Source organism: Pongo pygmaeus, chromosome 2, assembly GCF_028885625.2.
Source record: "Pongo pygmaeus isolate AG05252 chromosome 2, NHGRI_mPonPyg2-v2.0_pri, whole genome shotgun sequence".
Classification (NCBI taxonomy): domain Eukaryota; kingdom Metazoa; phylum Chordata; class Mammalia; order Primates; family Hominidae; genus Pongo; species Pongo pygmaeus.
In genome coordinates, this window is record NC_085930.1 from 192968512 (window position 1) to 192985885 (window position 17374).

General features: G+C 43.3%; 1 protein-coding gene across 18 annotated transcripts in view; it reads left to right on the forward strand.

The window, feature by feature from the left end:
• The window catches only part of YEATS2 (YEATS domain containing 2), a 110285-nt gene that overhangs the window by 58985 nt on the left and 33926 nt on the right, over positions 1 to 17374 (forward strand). For all 18 annotated transcript variants that reach the window (XR_008501392.2, XM_054479991.2, XM_054479992.2 and 15 more), the window contains 6 exons: positions 1038 to 1145; positions 1631 to 1813; positions 11868 to 12126; positions 13180 to 13341; positions 15466 to 15665; positions 17089 to 17247. Coding sequence is in view for 17 of the 18 variants with exons in the window: in XM_054479991.2 (XP_054335966.1) it covers positions 1038 to 1145; positions 1631 to 1813; positions 11868 to 12126; positions 13180 to 13341; positions 15466 to 15665; positions 17089 to 17247 (1071 nt within the window). In the remaining variant the exon portion in view is untranslated. The remainder of the gene's footprint in view (positions 1 to 1037; positions 1146 to 1630; positions 1814 to 11867; positions 12127 to 13179; positions 13342 to 15465; positions 15666 to 17088; positions 17248 to 17374) is intronic.

Below are 17374 nucleotides of genomic sequence, written 5' to 3' on the forward strand. Positions count from 1 at the left end.
GCCACCATGCCCGGCTAATTTTGTATTTTTAGTAGAGACGGGGTTTCTCCACATTGGTCAGGCTGGTCTCGAACTCCCGACCTCAGGTAATCTGCCCGCCTCAGCCTCCCAAAGTGCTGGAATTACAGGCGTTGAGCCACTGCGCCCGGCCAGAACTACAGAAGTTTTGAATGTTGACTTTTGTTGTCTTTGCCTGTGCTAGATTATTCAAGTTTTTTGTTTTGTTTGTTTTTTAAGTTTTTATTGAAAAATTTTCCTTTGTATTCTAGGTGTTCATTGAGTAAATTTTGCAAATCAGTTGTGAGTACTTTTAAAAGAGAGTATATACTGAAACATTGCAGCTGCCCGTTTCTTTCATTTATTTATTTAGTGCCTAGGCTCCAGGGATATAAAATTAAATACAGTCCCTGTCCTTTAGTGGTTTACCAATTATCGGGGAAGACCAATAAAGTCAACCAAATGTTAGGGATAGTAAGTTAGAAGTATTTCCAGTGTACAGCAGGACACAGATGAGTGGATTCTTGCCAAGTTACAACTTTTCTTTGCATTTGTTTTCTAAAACAATATTAAAATGCAGGTGTAGAGGCTTGGAAGACCCCAAGGAATTCTAGGTTTTTTTTCTTTCTTTCTTTTTTTTGTCGGAGTTTTGCTCTTGTCGCCCAGGCTGGAGTGCAGTGGCGTGATCTCGGCTCACTGCAACCTCTGCCTCCCTGGTTCAAGTGATTCTACTGCCTCAGCCTCCCAAGTAGCTGGGATTACAGGCACCCGCCACCACACCCGGCTAATTTTGTATTTTTAGTAGAGACAGGGTTTCTCCGTGTTGGTCAGGCTGGTCTTGAACTCCCGACCTCAGGCGATCCACCCACCTCTGCCTCCCAAAGTGCTGGGATTACAGGCGTGAGCCACCGCGCCCACCCAGTCTTTTTGTTTCTTTATATTGCTAGAGAATGTCACAGGTTTGTATTAAATATAAGTGACTAGATATCTGAAATCACCCATTTCTCCTGATTGTAAAATATGTATTTTTACACACACAGCAGGAGGATTCTTTGTTTGCATCTATGCCACCTCTTTGCCCAATTGGGAGTCACCCTAAGGTTCAAAGCCCCAAACCTATAACAGGAGGACTTGGAGCTTTCACAAAAGTGAGTATGTATTAGGGCATTGTCCCGCAAGTCATAATACTTTTTGTGGCATGCTGGAGTTCATTGCCACTACCCCTACAACATGTTACTTTTTAGTGGGTCTCAACTCCTCATTCTGAGACGTGCTTCCATGTATTTAATGATGTCCTCAGGGCAGCGCTTGGAGTCCAGCAAGATGGGGATTCATGGAGCACAGCGTGTTTGTTTCTGTCTGCTGTCATTTGCCACAGTCTCTAAAACAAGTGACTGTGTTATTACAGGAGCACAGGATCAAGTTCAGATCCTACTTTTGGTCCCTTTAATAGCTGGTATGGACTGTATTTAAGCAGTATGTATATTTACCCTTCTGGTGGAGTCATTCTTTATGTATCAAGTTTCATCAATTCATTAATCCCTGCAAACAGAAAAGAGGCAGATATTAGCAGCTTTATAAAATGGGATGTTTATGGATGTTTATTCAGTGTCATTATCATTTTTGTCGCAAGGTGATCATCAAACAGGAACCTGGTGAAGCCCCTCACGTGCCCGCAACAGGAGCTGCTAGCCAGTCACCACTGCCGCAGTATGTGACTGTGAAAGGGGGTCACATGATAGCTGTGTCCCCTCAAAAACAGGTCATAACTACTGGAGAAGGGATTGCCCAGTCAACAAAGGTTCAGCCCTCCAAGGTTTGTGTTGGGTAGAGATGGGAAAGTTCACTTGTAAATGATGTTGTTTGCCTAAATAATTGACAAGTGCTGAAAAGATTCAGGGTGACAGGGTTGCTAATCCCATAAGAACCTGTGGGTGAAAGCCCAGTCGGAAAAACAAGGCTGTTGGTGTGAAAGTCTTCTACTCCTGTAGTAATCGTTGGCAAGAGCTGGGTTATGTATTACAAAGGATCCCAGAATGGTCCAAGAGGCAGGGGAACACTGCTGTCTCTGGCAGTGGAGGCAGAGCTGACTCATGGGCACAGCTTTCTACTTGATTCATCTCTAAAAGGTATCCGCTGTTGACTTGTTTATTTCTGGTAGGAGAATGCTGTAGTTTATACCTCTGATGTTTGGGCTGTTACCTATTTAATGATTCTTAGCTTTCTGTAGAGTTCTTTTTTTGTAATTTGGAGGTACAGGGGAATTAATGTATTGAGAGAATGTTAAAATAGCACATAGAGGCCGGGCATGGTGGCTCACGCCTGTAATCCCAGCACTTTAGGAGGCTGAGGTGGGCGGATTACCTGAAGTTGGGAGTTCGAGACCAGCCTGACCAACATGGAGAAACCCCGTCTCTACTAAAAATACAAAATTAGCTGGGTGTGGTGGCACATGCCTGTAATTCCAGCTACTCGGGAGACTGAGGCAGGAGAATCGCTTGAACCCGGGAGGCAGAGGTTGCGGTGAGCTGAGATTACGCCACTGCACTCCAGCCTGGGTGACAGAGCAAGACTCCATCTCAAAAAAATAAAAATTTAAAAATTTAAAAAAAAATAGCACATAGAGCCATGTTTTCCTGAATCAATTGGAAATGTAGCCATGCATCACCTGATGATGGTACATTCTGAGACATGTGTCATTAGGTGATTTTGTTGTGTGAACATCACAGTGTACTTAAATCCAGATAGAACAGCTAACTACAGACTTAGGCTGTATGGTGTGGCCTACTGCTCCTAGGCTGTAAACCTGTTTGGCATATTACTATTGAATACTATAGGAAGTTGTAATAGAACAATAAGTATTTGTGGATCTCAACATATTTAAACATAGAAAAGGTACTGTAAAAATACAGTGTTATAATCTTAGGGGACCACTGTTATATATGCAGTCTGTCATTGACTAAAACATCATTAATGTGGTAGATGACTGTGGTATCAATATTGAGTGCTTTTGTATATGCCATGCTTGTATTTATACATTATCTATAATCCACACACAACCCTGGAGGTTGGGGATTTTCATCCCTGTTTTACAAATGAGGAAACTGTGGCTCAGAGGTTAAACAGCTTCCTTGGGAGCATTACAGCTAATAAATGACAAAGTGTTTAAAGTCAGGCCTGCTAACTCCAAGCTCCCCATTCCAGAACTAATGAAAAGTGGTTGTCTCTAACCTCGGTATGCTTTCAGAACATTGGGGTTAAATTATCTCAACTTTTGGCAGGTATACTCTAAAGCTATTAAGAATATTATATGGGCTGGGCGCGGTGGCTCACACCTGTGAGCCACCTAACACTTTGGGAGTCCAAGGCGGACAGATCACTTCAGGAGTTTGAGACCAGCCTGTCCGACGTGGTGAAACCCCATCTCTACTAAAAATACAAAAACCGAGTGTGGTGGGTGGCATGCACCTGTAATCCCAGCTACTTGGGAGGGTGAGGCAGGAGAATCACTTGAACCCAGGAGGCGGAGGTTGCAGTGAGCCAAGATTGTGCCACTGCATTTCAGCCTGGGTGACAGAGGGAGACTATCAAAAACAAAAACAAAAAACAATGGCCAGGCATGGTGGCTTACACCCGTAATCCCAGCACTTTGAGAGGCTGAGGCGTGCGTATCACCTGAGGTCAGATGTTGAAGACCAGCCTGGTCAACTTGGTGAAACTCTGTCTCTACCAAAAATACAAGAATTAGCTGGGCATGGTGTCGGGTTCCTGTAATCTCAACTACTCAGGAGGCTGAGGCAGGAGAATGGCTTGAACACGGGAGGTAGAAGTTGCAGTGAGCCGAGATCGCACCATTGCACTCCAGCCTGGGCAACAAGAGTGAAACTCTGTCTCAAAAAAAAAAAAAAAAAAAGAAGATGTCATATAGATGTTTTTCAGCTTGAAACCCAGCCTACCTATCTAAGGAGAATGAATTGTTTTAAGAATAGCCCAAAATCTAAAAAGATTTTAGATGCCAGATAGAGATTAGGATCAAGTTAAAAATTCATAGTGAGGGCTGGTCGCAGTGGCTCACACCTGTAATTCCAGCACTTTGGGAGGTCAAGGCAAGTGGATCGCCTGAGGTCAGGAGTTTGAGACCAGCCTGGCCAACATAGCGAAACCCCGTTTATACTAAAAATACAAAAAATTACTTGGGTGTGGTGGCGGGCGCCTGTAATCCCAGCTACTCGGGAGGCTGAGGCAGGAGAGTCGCTTGACCCCGGCAGGCAGAGGTTGCAGTGAGATGAGATCTTGCCATTGCACTCCAGCCTGGGCAAGAAGAGCAAAACTCCATCTCAAAAAAAAAAAAAAAATTCGTATTGTTGTCGGTGGTTCTAAAATCTGTGAGTTTATTAACTACTTCAGACTTACCTGGTTATAAGAATCATCTGCTGATAGCTACCTAGGCCACCATCTCAAACTTACTGCATCGGAATCTTCTTGAGATCCCTGGGAATCTGGGTTTTTAATAAGTGTCCCTGCTGATTCATCTACTTAGGCAGCAGATTTAGGAATCATGGTGCTACAGCATCTCATTTGACTTTGAGGCATTCGTAGCCAGAATGACAAGACAGGCATCCCCAACTGCTTCCTAGTGCTCCCACTGTGGTTCTGGCCTCAGGGTTTGAATTCTGCCAAAATCCGTTAGTCAATCAGTTATTGTCATCTGAACTTCCTACTCAGGCTTGTCCTATATGTACCTCAAAATCTGTTTTGCTTCACATAGGGATATGTGGTGGTTTTGCCGATTTCTGCTTTGAATCAACTTAGCATTGCTGTTTATGTTAGAAGCTCTTGGCCAAGTTACTTTCCGTTTTTTGCCGCTTTGCATATTGCCAATCTACTCCCTCCAGTGATGCTGAACAACTGTACTGACTTGTCACATGGCCACCTACTTAATGGTAAATGTAAGGTTGGAGGAGATAGGTGGGTCTGTGCCACAATGCCCTAAATATGGTTTAAGGGCATCTAAAAAGAAAAACCACAGCAAAGTGTGAAAGAACTGCAGAGAAGCAGTAGTGCATGAGATGACGCCACTGTTTATCCAGGAAATGGAATCCATGATTAGCAGTTGAGATAAGGAGCTGTCTGCGAGTACAGACTGTTCCTGGTTATTGCTGAAGTGCATTCCTAGAAACTATGCCAGAGAACAGGCTGGGTGTGTGGTTCATGCCTGTAATTCCAGCACTTCGGGAGGCCGAGGTGGGCAGATCACCTGAGGTCAGGAATTCGAGACCAGCCTGGCCAAAGTGGTGAAACCCTGTCTCTACTAAAAATACAAAAATTAGCCAGACATGGTGGTGTGCATCTGTAATCTCAGCTACTTGGGAGGCTGAGGCAGGAGAATTGTTTGAACTTGGGAGGTCAAGGTTGCAGTGAACCGAGATGATGCCACTGTACTCCAGCCTGGGAGATAGAGCAAGACTCTGTCTAAAAAAAAGAAAAAAAAGGTATGCCAGGAAACAGGAGGGTGGCAAAAAATGGCACTGTTTTACCCTCCATACAACTTTGGGACAACAGAAACACAGCTGATCTTTTTCCTGAAAGTGGGGAGAGGTGCTGCCTTTGACATGAAAAGGGACAACTGAGGAATAAGTAGTTCCATATGGGAAGGAAGCAGTGTGTTAAAGTAAAAGGAGCATGAGCTTTGCAGTTAGAGCTTGTTGCAAATCTCAGATCTCAGCCACTCATTACTGGTGTAACCTGTGCAGGTTCTGAGACGTGGTCTTTCAGGGTTGTAGAAGAATTAGAGATTGTATATGAAGGACCTACCTAGCACAGAGCAGGTGCTCAGTAAATAGTAACTAATGTGAATATCAGTCATATCCATGCGTAAGTACCATGGTAATGGTTATCAGTGAGCACTTAACTTGTAAACAGCCATATTTTTTAATATCTGGAGGGAAAATCTCAGATACAGACTCTTCCCCTTCAGTTTGCTGAAGTAAATTCTGACTTGCCACAGGTATGTGTAGGAAACAGGGAGGGCAGAAATAGAAACATTTAATCAAAGCATGAATCGAAGTTAAGTGTATAACAAATACAAAACAATGGGCGTCTGCTTTCTCAAGCTAGTAGGAAATTAGCAACAGAGAGAGAATTATTGAATGGGAAGAGAATGAGTAAAGTCGGTAGGTGAGTTCAGGCTCTAGGCTGAAATACGTTGTGGTTTTTTGGTGGTTGTTGCTGTTGTGGGTTTTTTTGTTTTGTTTTGTTTTATGATCATAACTTACTGTAGTCTCAGCCTCCCTGGGCTCCAGCAATCCCACCTCAGTCTCCCAGGACTACAGGTGATGCCACCACACCCGATTAGGTTTTTTGTTTTGTTTTGTTTTCTGTATTTTGTGGAGACTGGTTTTCACTATGTTTCCCAGGCTGGTCTTGAACTCTGGGCTCAAGCAATCTGCCTGCCTCAGCCTCCCAAAGTGTTGAGGTTATAAGCATGAGCCACTGTGCCTGGCCAAAGTATGTTGTTTTAAAAAATAAACTAATTTTGGGTAATACAGTCTTATTTAAGAGCCCTTACACCTTCTTAATGGTGTCCATAATCAGCTGCAGAGTTTTTCCCAACAGAATGCAGATTTCCTCATTCTCCTGTTTTCCAGAAGGAAGGTAGGGAGGTAGTGACAGTCATCTCCCAGGCGATGTGCACAAGGTGGGTAAGCTCTGCTAGTAAAGACTGCCCTCCAGTGGCTGATTTAGGATACCAGGTTTTTGTTTCTGTTTTGAGACAGCGTCTAGCTCCATTGCCCAGGCTGGAGTGCAGTGGTGCAGTCTTGACTCACTGCAACCTCTTTCTCCTGGGTTCAAGCTGTACTCCTACTTCAGCCTTAGCTGGGACCGCAGGCCCGCACCACCATGGCCAGCTAATTTTTTTTTTTTTTTGAGCTGGAGTCTCGCACTGTCACCCAGGCTGGAGAGCAGTGGCGCCATCTCGGCTCACTGCAACGTCCACCTCTTGGGTTCAAGCGATTCTCTTGACTCAGCCTCCCAAGTAGCTGGGATTACAGGCGCCCACCACCATGCCTAGCTAATTTTTTTGTATTTTTAGTAGAGACAGGGTTTCACTATGTTGGCCACGCTAGTCTCAAACTTCTGACCTTGTGATCCACCCGCCTCGGCCTCCTGAAGTGCTAAGATTACAGGAGTGAGCCATTGTGCCCGGCCATTTTTTTTTTATTTTTTTAATAGAGATGGGGTTTTACCATGTTCGTCACGCTAGTCTCAAACTCCTGACCTCTAATGATCCGCCCGCCTCGGCCTCCCAGAGTGCTGGGATTACAGGCATGAGCCACCACGCCCGGCGGGATACCAGGTTTTACCGGGTTCTTGGAGAAATTACATGTCATATCTTGAAAACTTTGAAGCACTTGGCACAAGAAAGGAAAAGCAAGTCAGGTGCATGTAATGTGGGGAAAGAAATTGAAGTAGGTCTAAAAATGTGTGTATTGTTTTCCCTGAGTTCTTTGCTTTCTTTGTTAGTTTAGGAACATGAAAGTAGATTCTGTGTAATTTAACTTGTGAAATAGGTTATTAAGTTGGATATGTTTGGGAGGTTTGAAGACTGCTATCTTAGTTAAGAGAAAAGTTCAACTACTGCAACAGAGAAATCTGAACACCAGAACCTTAAGTAAGTTTATTTTTTGCACAGTCATCAAGAATCTAGATTCCTGCCTTTCTTTTTTTGCTCTGCCATTCTCAAAATGTGGCTTTCAGCTTGTGGACTAAGAAAACACTTCATCTCATACCTCCACGTTCACACTTCTTGCCAACAGGAAGGGAGCAGGGGGAGGGAGAGCTGAGGGCAGACACAGCCCAGAAGTCACACTCACTTCTGCACACATTCCGTTAAGCCAGAAACCAAATGGCCACGCCTAGGTCTGGGAGGGCTGGGAAATAGAGTTGTGATTCCATGTGGCCATTGCCCCAGCTGAAAACTGGGGGCTCTGTTACTATGAGAGGAGAAGGAAATAATAGATATTGGGGTTCAACTAGCAGTTTCTGCCACACCCACAAAAAGTTTTGCTACATTAAGAAGGGTTTTTTTTTCTTTTCGTAAATATACAGAAAAGTTCTTGATCAGTAAGAAGGGTTTCCGTATTTCCACATCACTGGGAGGATGACCCTGCCCTGCTCTGTGGCTACAGAAACTCTACAGGTCCCCTGCAGAATGAAGTTCATGCAGTTAGAACAGAGATGAAGGCCGGGTGTGGTTGCTCACGCCTGTAATCCCAGCACTGGGAGGCCAAGACAGGTAGATCGCCTGAGGTCGGGAGTTCAAGATCAGCCCGACCAGCATGGAGAAACTCCGTCTCTACTAAAAATACAAAATTAGCCAGGTGTGGTGGCGTGTGCCCGTAATCCCAGCTACTCAGGAGGCAAAGGCAGGAGAATCGCTTGAACCCGGGAGGCGGAGGTTGTGGTGAGCTGAGATCGCGCCACTGTGCTCCAGCCTGGGCAACAAGAGCAAAACTCCGTCTCAAAAAACAACAACAAAACAGAGATGTAGATGTGGGTAGTAAGGGGTGTTTCAACCAAACCAGTGGAGCTGGGGGTGATTTCTTGTCTTCATTCTAGGTTAACTTGCTTTTTTAAATTGGTTCTTTTATTCTTTTGTTTCTTCTTTTCTTCTCTCCTTTCTTAAACATACAGAAAAGTAGAGAGAATAGTGTGATGAATCCCACGTGCCTGTTACCCAATTTTAACAATTACCAGCATTTTACTCATCTTTATTTATCTCCCTGGAATATTTTAAAGCAGCAGGCAGATGCCCATGTTGTATAATTCACTCAAGATTAATTTCTGTTTCACCTGCTGAATCCAGAGGTTAAGATCAAGGTCTCTGCCTTGGCCGAATGCGGAAGACAGCCACAAATGTCTGTCCTTTGCTGGTCTCCACATCACCTTGCGGATTATTATTCTTCAGTTGAAGTGTTGTGATGAGCAGCAACAGCTGTCATGTTAGCTAGGCATCCTATAAACTTGTTCTCATTTTGCTTCATGATTTGAAGGGTAAATGTTACCCATATTTTATAGATGAGGAGGCTGATGGTAAAACTCAGGTTAAATAACTTACCTAGCTGCTAACTAAAAATAACTAACCTGGGAAACCAGATCTGTCTGCTTACCGAAACCTACACTGTTTCCTCTTTTTGACGCTATAGTTTTTAATACTTGATTAAGGGACTGTTTTCTTTTCATTTTATTTATTTTTTTAAACAGAGTCTTGCTCTGTCGCCAGGCTGGAGTGCAGTAGCACGATCTCAGCTCACTGCAGCCTCCGACTCCCGGGTTCAAGCGATTCTCCTGCCTCAGCCTCCCAAGTAGCTGGGGTGCCCGCCACCACGCCCAGCTAATTCCCTGTAATTTTAGTAGAGATGAGATTTCGCCATGTTGACCAGGACAGTCTCAATCTCTTGACTTTGTGATCCACCCGCCTCGGCCTCCTAAAGTGCTGGAATTACAGGCGCGAGCCACCGTGCCCAGCCAAGGGACTGTTTTCTTTACATCAGCTATATTATCCAACTACATGGTAAATGTATTTTACTGTACTCACAGTCTTTGAACAGAAACCGTGTATGGTATAGTAATATTTTAATTTAAAACTTCCAACCGGGCTTGGTGGCTCACACCTGTAATCCCAGCACTTTGGGAGGCTGAGGCAGGTGGATCACAAGGTCAGGAGATCGAGACCATCCTGGCTAACACGGTGAAACCCCGTCTCTACTAAAAATACAAAAAATTAGCCAGGTGTGGTGGCAGGTGCCTGTAGTCCCAGCTACTTGGGAGGCTGAGGCAGGAGAATGGCGTGAACCCAGGAGGCGGAGCTTGCAGTGAGCCGAGATTGCGCCACTGCCTGGGCGACAGAGCGAGACTCCGTCTCAAAAACAAACAAACAAAAAAACAAAAACAAAAACAAAAACTTACTATCAGTTGCATATGGTTTATCATTTCGTTCTACCTTCTAAATAATCTTATTTTAAAATTTAGAAATACTCTAAAATTCCAGTAACATATTTAGAGAATTAAGTAATCAATACCCCCATATCCTCCACCCCAAATTTACATATTCATGTTTACTTCAGATCTTTTTTCTCCAAATAAAACATTTCTGATAAAGTTGAAGTCCACTTTGTTCTTCCCAGAGGCAGCAAGCACCGTCACGGCTTTGATGTGTAGCCTTCCACTCCATGCCCTTATTACATGAATACATAGTCATAGGAAATGTGATGTTGTTTGTGTTTTGAAGGTTTACGTAAAAGATATTTCTACTTGCATTTTTCTGCAACTCCCTTTTCGCTTTCTTGTTCTTCCAGTCTGTTTACACTAATATATCACTAATATATGTAATTCTAGTTCATTTATTTTTAGTATGACCTTTCATTGTCTGTTTTATGCTACAGTTTGTCCATTCCTCTATCTGTAGACGTTAAGAATGTTGTTGCATGCTGCAGACATTAAGGTTGCTAACAGTTTTTGGTAAAAATAGTGCTATGTTGAGCATTGTTGTATATGTTCCCTTGAACACATGTCTGTTTCTCTACGATATATTCCTAAAAACAATTCCTACTATATGGGGGTATGTGAATTTTCAGTTTTAGCAGATAGGCCAGTGCCTCTCTGGAATGGCTGTCCAAATTTATCTTCCTACCAACAGTGAGCACAAATTCCTATTTTCCCCACAGCCTCTAGTAACTTCTTGGTGTTATCAGACTTTTAAACTTTTATTTTTCCCCAATCTGATGGGTGAACAGCACTTCCTATTTTGTCTTTTTTGCCTTAAGAAGGTAGATCATTTGCATTTCTTCTAACCTTGTGGAAGTCTCTTCATCTGGTTTCTGGTGAGAAGTTCTTTTTATGAAATAAAGAGCTGGGGAGTGGGAAACACTGCTCCAATTTGCCATTCAGTGTTTCCTTTAATTTAACATCCTACTGTTGACTTTGTTTTAAAAACAGTCCTGAGTATTTTCTTAAAAGAATTCATTTTACTTTCAGAACTAGATGCTTATAATTTTCATTATTTGGGTACTAGGGTCTTTTTTTTTTTTTTTTTTTTTTAATACAGTTCAATATTATTCTTGCTTTTTTTTTTTTTTTTTTTCTTAGACACGGTCTTGCTCTGTCACCCAGGCTGGAGGGCAGTGGTATGATCATGGCTCACTGCAGCCTTGAACTCCTAGGCTCAAGGGATCCTCCCCTGCCTCAGCCTCCTGAATAGCTGAGACTACAGATGTGTGCCACTGTACTGGCTAATTTTTTTTTTTTTTTTTTTTAGAGTCTCACTCTGTCACCCAGGCTGGAGTGCAGTGGCATGATCTCAGCTCACTGCAACCTCCGCCTCCTAGGTTCAGGGGATTCTCCCACCTCAGCCTCCAGAGTAGCTGGGACTACAGGTGTGTGCCACCATGCCCAGCTAATTTTTGTATTTTTAGTAGAGACTGGATTTCCCCATGTTGGCCAGGCTGGTCTCGAACTCCTGACCTCAAATGATCCTCCTGCCTTGGCCTCCCAAAGTGCTGGGATTATAGGCATGAGCCACCACGCCTAGCCAAACTTTTTTCTTTATACTTCTGAATTTCCCAAATTTTCTATTAAAGTAAATTATAAAAAGTAGCTGAGGCAAGACAACAATTGTTAAGCTTCTATTATTGTAATACCCAAGTGTAAGAAATACGGTTGCCGTTCACACCTGTGTAGGTAGCTTTCCTGGATGCCTGAATTAGGCTGCATGTATTATGTGCAGGCCTTTATTTTGCTCTTTGCCAAAACAGTGACTGCTGTTCTAAGAGCTCTCGAAGCACCGTTGGACTCTGCTGTGTTTTGAACAGGTTGTCGGGGTACCGGTTGGGTCTGCTTTACCTTCAACAGTGAAGCAGGCTGTGGCGATCAGTGGTGGCCAGATCCTGGTAGCCAAGGCCAGCTCTTCTGTCTCCAAAGCAGTTGGGCCAAAGCAAGTTGTGACCCAAGGAGTTGCCAAAGCAATTGTGAGTGGAGGTGGAGGAACCATTGTTGCTCAGCCAGTGCAGACCTTAACCAAGGCCCAGGTTACTGCCGCTGGTCCTCAGAAGAGTGGATCCCAGGGTTCAGGTAAAATGGATCATCACTGGGAACCCTTTCAGCAGAAGCTCTGTCCAAAATTTCCTTTGCTAGTGATTTTATTTGCTATTTGATCTTGTCTAGGAAAGCCTAGTTAGGTTGATGATATAAGAAGTGTATTGAAATGTTTGTTCTTTTTTATGGGACATTTCACATAAAGGTCTGTGAGTATTTAGCTTTAAGTTTACACACACAGAGACACACACACACACATACACACACACACACACGAACAAATCATTTCTCAGTACTGTGGGGGATTGGTTCCAGGACCCCCTGCTGCAGATAGCAAAATCCACAGATGCTTGAGTCCCCTGTGTAAAATGCTGTACTGTTTACGTATAACCTATGTACATCCTCTGGTGTACATTATATCATCTCTAGGTTATTCTAATACCTAATAACAATGTAAATAACAATGTATATGCTATGTAAATAGTTGTTGCACTGTGTTGTTTAAGGAATAATGACAAGAAAAAAGTCTGTGCATGTTCAGTACAGATGTACTCATCCTTTTTTCTCCCAAATATATGGATATCTTTTATCTGAGGTAGGTTACATCCATGGATGTGAAATCCACAGATACAGAGGGCCAACGGTACTTGCCAGTTAGGAGCACAAATTTGCCCTAACGTTGACTTTAAACAAATGGGGGAAAATATGTAATCCTCCATAGATAGGGTGATTATTTCATTAATCATCCAAACCACAGTACTTTGGAGAGTAAAAAGAGTCATTGTTAATAATTACAGTGGGACAGGTGTAACCTAGAACTGTTCTAGGCAGAACCAGGACATATGATCACCCTATTAATATACAGATATAAAGAGCCTCTGGCAGGCTTTTCTGGTCTATAAATTATTTTTTAATTAGCAAGATATTTAAGAATATCAGTCTTTAAAGCATTGTGCATCTGGGAAACAAACTTTGAGTTTATTGCTTGTTAGTGTTCTAAAATAAGAATTTATTGCCTTGTATTTTAATTTTAGAGTGTTGCCCTTAGTTTCAATTTATCTTACAATTTTTTCTCCTTTACTATTTTAGTAATGGCAACGTTGCAACTACCAGCCACTAATTTGGCCAACTTGGCAAATTTGCCTCCTGGCACTAAACTCTACCTAACTACAAACAGCAAGAACCCTTCAGGAAAAGGAAAACTGCTGCTGATCCCTCAAGGAGCCATCCTGCGAGCTACGAACAATGCTAGTTAGTGAAACCATTGGGTTGAATCATTTGGTTCTTGGTTCTCTGTGTGTGTTCATCCTGTCCATCTGAGGGCAGTTCTTATCTGTTTCAGGAAGCATTTCTGTAACTCTATTGGGTGGTGTAATGGTAGCATTTACCCAGATGGATTTAACACATACGATAATTTAACTAGAAGTGGGTTTGCTCCTCAGCGTTTGCGATCAGGGATGAATCACTCTGGAGAGAGATGGCTAGTGAGGCTGTTGGGAGAAAGCTTTGTCTACATGAACTATGAATGAAGTGGTGTCTGAAAATTATCTGGTGATACCTGAGGGAAGATCCATCTACTTATAGAAGCTGGAAGTCTGTTTTTGGGGATAGGTTGGCATAGGATTGGAATCGAGTGTGTCCATTTGACTTCATTTAGATCAGGGGTCCCCAGCCCCTGGGCCACACAGCAGAAGGTGAGCATGGACGAAGAAGCATAACTGCCTGAGCTCTGCCTCCCATCAGATCAGCAGTGGCATTAGATTCTCACAGGAGCGCGAACCCTGTTGAGAACTGTGCATGCGAGGGATCTAGGTTGTGTGCTCCTTATGAGAATCTAATGCCTGAAGGTCTGAGGTGGAACAATTTCATCCCAAAACCACCCCCCGCCTCCTGTCCCAATTCATGGAAAAATTGTCTTCCATGAAACTGGTCCCTGATGCCACAAAGTGTGGGGGCAGCTGGTTTGGATGTATTCCTTACTTCTGCTAGGTTTGGAGATGGAAAGAGAAATGCAGACTCTACCTAGGTGTGTAAATCTTAAAGCCCCGTGGAAATGAGGCGGTTTATCTGCAGTTACAGAAACTTTTGCTTTGACATATAGAGAAAAACAGTTTGGGCAGTCTTGAAAAGGATAGGATAAAAGAAAATTATTTCCCTGTGAGTCAGAAGTAGAAGGGTACAGCATTCAGGGTCATTGGAAGTTAACCGCCCTTGCCAAAATGCAGTGTGTCAGCTCATCGTCCTTGGGTTCATTGACCATGATGGGTCAGTTCCACTCTCACTTGGTATTTTTTCCTCATATCTAAGCAGTGGTATGTCCAAAAGTTAAATATGTAAGAAAAGGACAATGTAAATATTTCAAAAGTCATCCAGGGAGATACTTAGATTCTTGTGATATCCTTGGGGCAAAAATAAACCATTGGGAAGGAAGCTATTCCAATAATCACTGGAATGAAGGTGGAGAAGGAAATTGGAAGTTAGTATTTGTTGAGTGAATATTCATAGTCCAGGTAGTTCAAATGCATTATCTCACCAAAAGAGAAGTAAAAAGACTTCAAGGCTTTGAAGTGGGATTTGAAAGGCAAAAAAGAATGGGGTCCTGGAGTCATTGTAAATTAAGGAAAGTCTTCATTTTTCCCAAGACAGGGAGACAGCATCAAGCACTGTAAAGTTACACTAAATTCCAGCAATTCACTGACATTGAATCAGATGCCCAAAAGTTGGGAAGCACCTATCTGAGCACATTTAAGTGTTGATTAAAATACTTGGCTAGAGGCCGGGTGCAGTGTCTCACACCTGCAATCCCAGCACTTTGGAGGGCCAAGGCGGGCGGATCATGAGGTCAGGAGATCGAGACCATCCTGGCCAACATAGTGAAACCCCCTGTCTACTAAAAATACAAAATTAGCTGGGCATGGTGGCACGTGCCTGTAGTCCCAGCTACTTGGGAGGCTGAGGCAGGAGAATCGCTTGAACCCGGGAGGCAGAGGTTGCAGCGAGCCAAGACCTTGCCATTGCACTCCAGCCTGGCGACAGAGTGAGACTCCGTCTCAAAAATTAATACTTGGCTAGAAAATGTCAGTAGCAAGCCTTCTCTTGATCTCCTATGACCACGTCAAAGTATCTTCATTGTACTCAGAGCCGAAATACAGTCAGCTGTCATGCAGTTGAAAGGAAATAGATTTTGATCTAAAATCTAGGAAGTTCTTCTCACTCTTGTCACAGGATAGGTAGATTACAGAAAAGATGGAGGAAAATGGGAAAGGAGAAGGAATGGCACTAAAAGGGAAACATCTCTCTGGGCTCATTTGTTTTTTATGTTAAAGCTTTGCTCGATACTTTTTATGATGTTGCTGTCATTCATTGTATTTTTAGATCTCCAGTCTGGCTCAGCTGCCAGTGGTGGGAGTGGTGCCGGAGGAGGAGGAGGTGGTGGAGGCAGTGGCAGCGGTGGAGGCGGCAGCACAGGAGGAGGAGGAGGAACAGCAGGAGGAGGAACTCAAAGTACTGCTGGCCCTGGAGGGATATCTCAGCACCTGACTTACACATCTTACATCCTCAAGCAAACTCCCCAGGTCTGGTTCTCTGTAACTGATATTTTAAATAATTTAGCTATTGGATAACTATGCTTAATTATAATTGATTTACCTTTACAGCACTGGGATCAGGGTTCAATACTAACACCTTAGCCATGTTATCTGTATCTATATTTTGGCCTGCTGTGGTAACTCACGCCTGTAATCCCAGCACTTTGGGAGGCCGAGGTGGGTGGATCGCTTGAGCCCAGGAGTTCGAGACCAACCTGGGCAACGTGGAGAAACCCCGTCTCTACTAAAAATACCAAAATTAGCTGGGCGTGGTGGTGCACGTCTACAGTCCCAGCTACTCCGAAGGTTGAGGTGGGAGGATTGCTTGAACCTGGGAGGTTGAGGCTGCAGTGAGCTGAGGTCGCACCACTGCACTCCACCCTGGCTGGGTGACAGAGCGAGACCCTGTCTCAAAAAAAAAAAACTATATCTTTTTATCTTTGTATGCTTGCTTTGAGAGAAGAGGAAGTAGAGACTGAGAAGGATTTTAGTAACTTATCCAGGATCTTCCTGCGAAGCCAATGGTAGAATTTGGGTTTAAGCCGGGCACGGTGGCTCACGCCTGTAATCGCAGCATTTTGGGAGGCCGAGGCAGGCAGATCACCTGAGGTCACGAGTTCAGGACCAGCCTAGTCTATGGTGAAACCCTGTCTCTATTAAAAATACAAAAATCAGTCGGGTGTGGTGGTGCACGCCTGTAATCCCAGCTACTTGGAAGGGTGAGGCAGGAGAATCACTTGAACCCGGGAGGCAGAGGTTGCGGTGAGCCAAGATCACTCCATGGTACTCCAGCCTGGGGGAAAAGAGTGAGACTCTGTCTCAAAAAAAAAAAAAAAAAAGGAAAAGAATTTGGGTTTAAACCCAGATCTTCCTGCCTTAAAGATTTCTACTGTGCTAATTGCCTCCCAAATCCATGAGGTAATAAACAGTATTAATGTACAGTTGAAAAGTTGCTCATAGAAGGGAGTGATCAAAGAGATGGTATCAAGTTGTAATATTTAGAGTTAAGTTAGATTTGATTAGGAACAGGTTTCCTCCTCCTCTCCTCTTGTCACTGAAGTCTTGGCTCTTTTTGAAGGAAAGTAATAGAATTTTGGTTCCAGATGTTCTTATTGAGAAGATGATATCAGTCTGAATGATTAAATCCAGCTTTGAGGACTAAATTGCAAAACATGAGTTTTCAACAGGCTGCTCTGTAACTACAGTGCAAAGTTTGAGAAGTGGGGATAACTAATGGAAGTAACACTTAGAGCACAAATATTCTTTTGAATTATTTTGCCTACATTGCAGAATTAAAGGGGAGAGCGTTGTAGCTTGTAACATGGGATGTCACATGTGATTTAAGGGATCAGAATAGTCCATTTGAATTTAAGAAATTACCGATTAGTTCTTTATATTTTTTCTAACTTAGGGCACATTTTTAGTTGGCCAGCCATCACCCCAGACTTCTGGAAAACAACTCACCACTGGGTCAGTGGTCCAAGGAACACTGGGAGTCAGCACATCTTCTGCACAAGGACAACAAACGCTAAAAGTCATCTCTGGACAGAAAACCACGTTGTTTACACAGGTAAATATGCCCATGCACACACCCCAAATATGCGGTGATTATGGCATTTATTTACATATTTACATGTAGTTTCTCTCTTTTCACAAAGAAATTAAGGTTACATAAGAAAATGAACAATAAGGCCAGG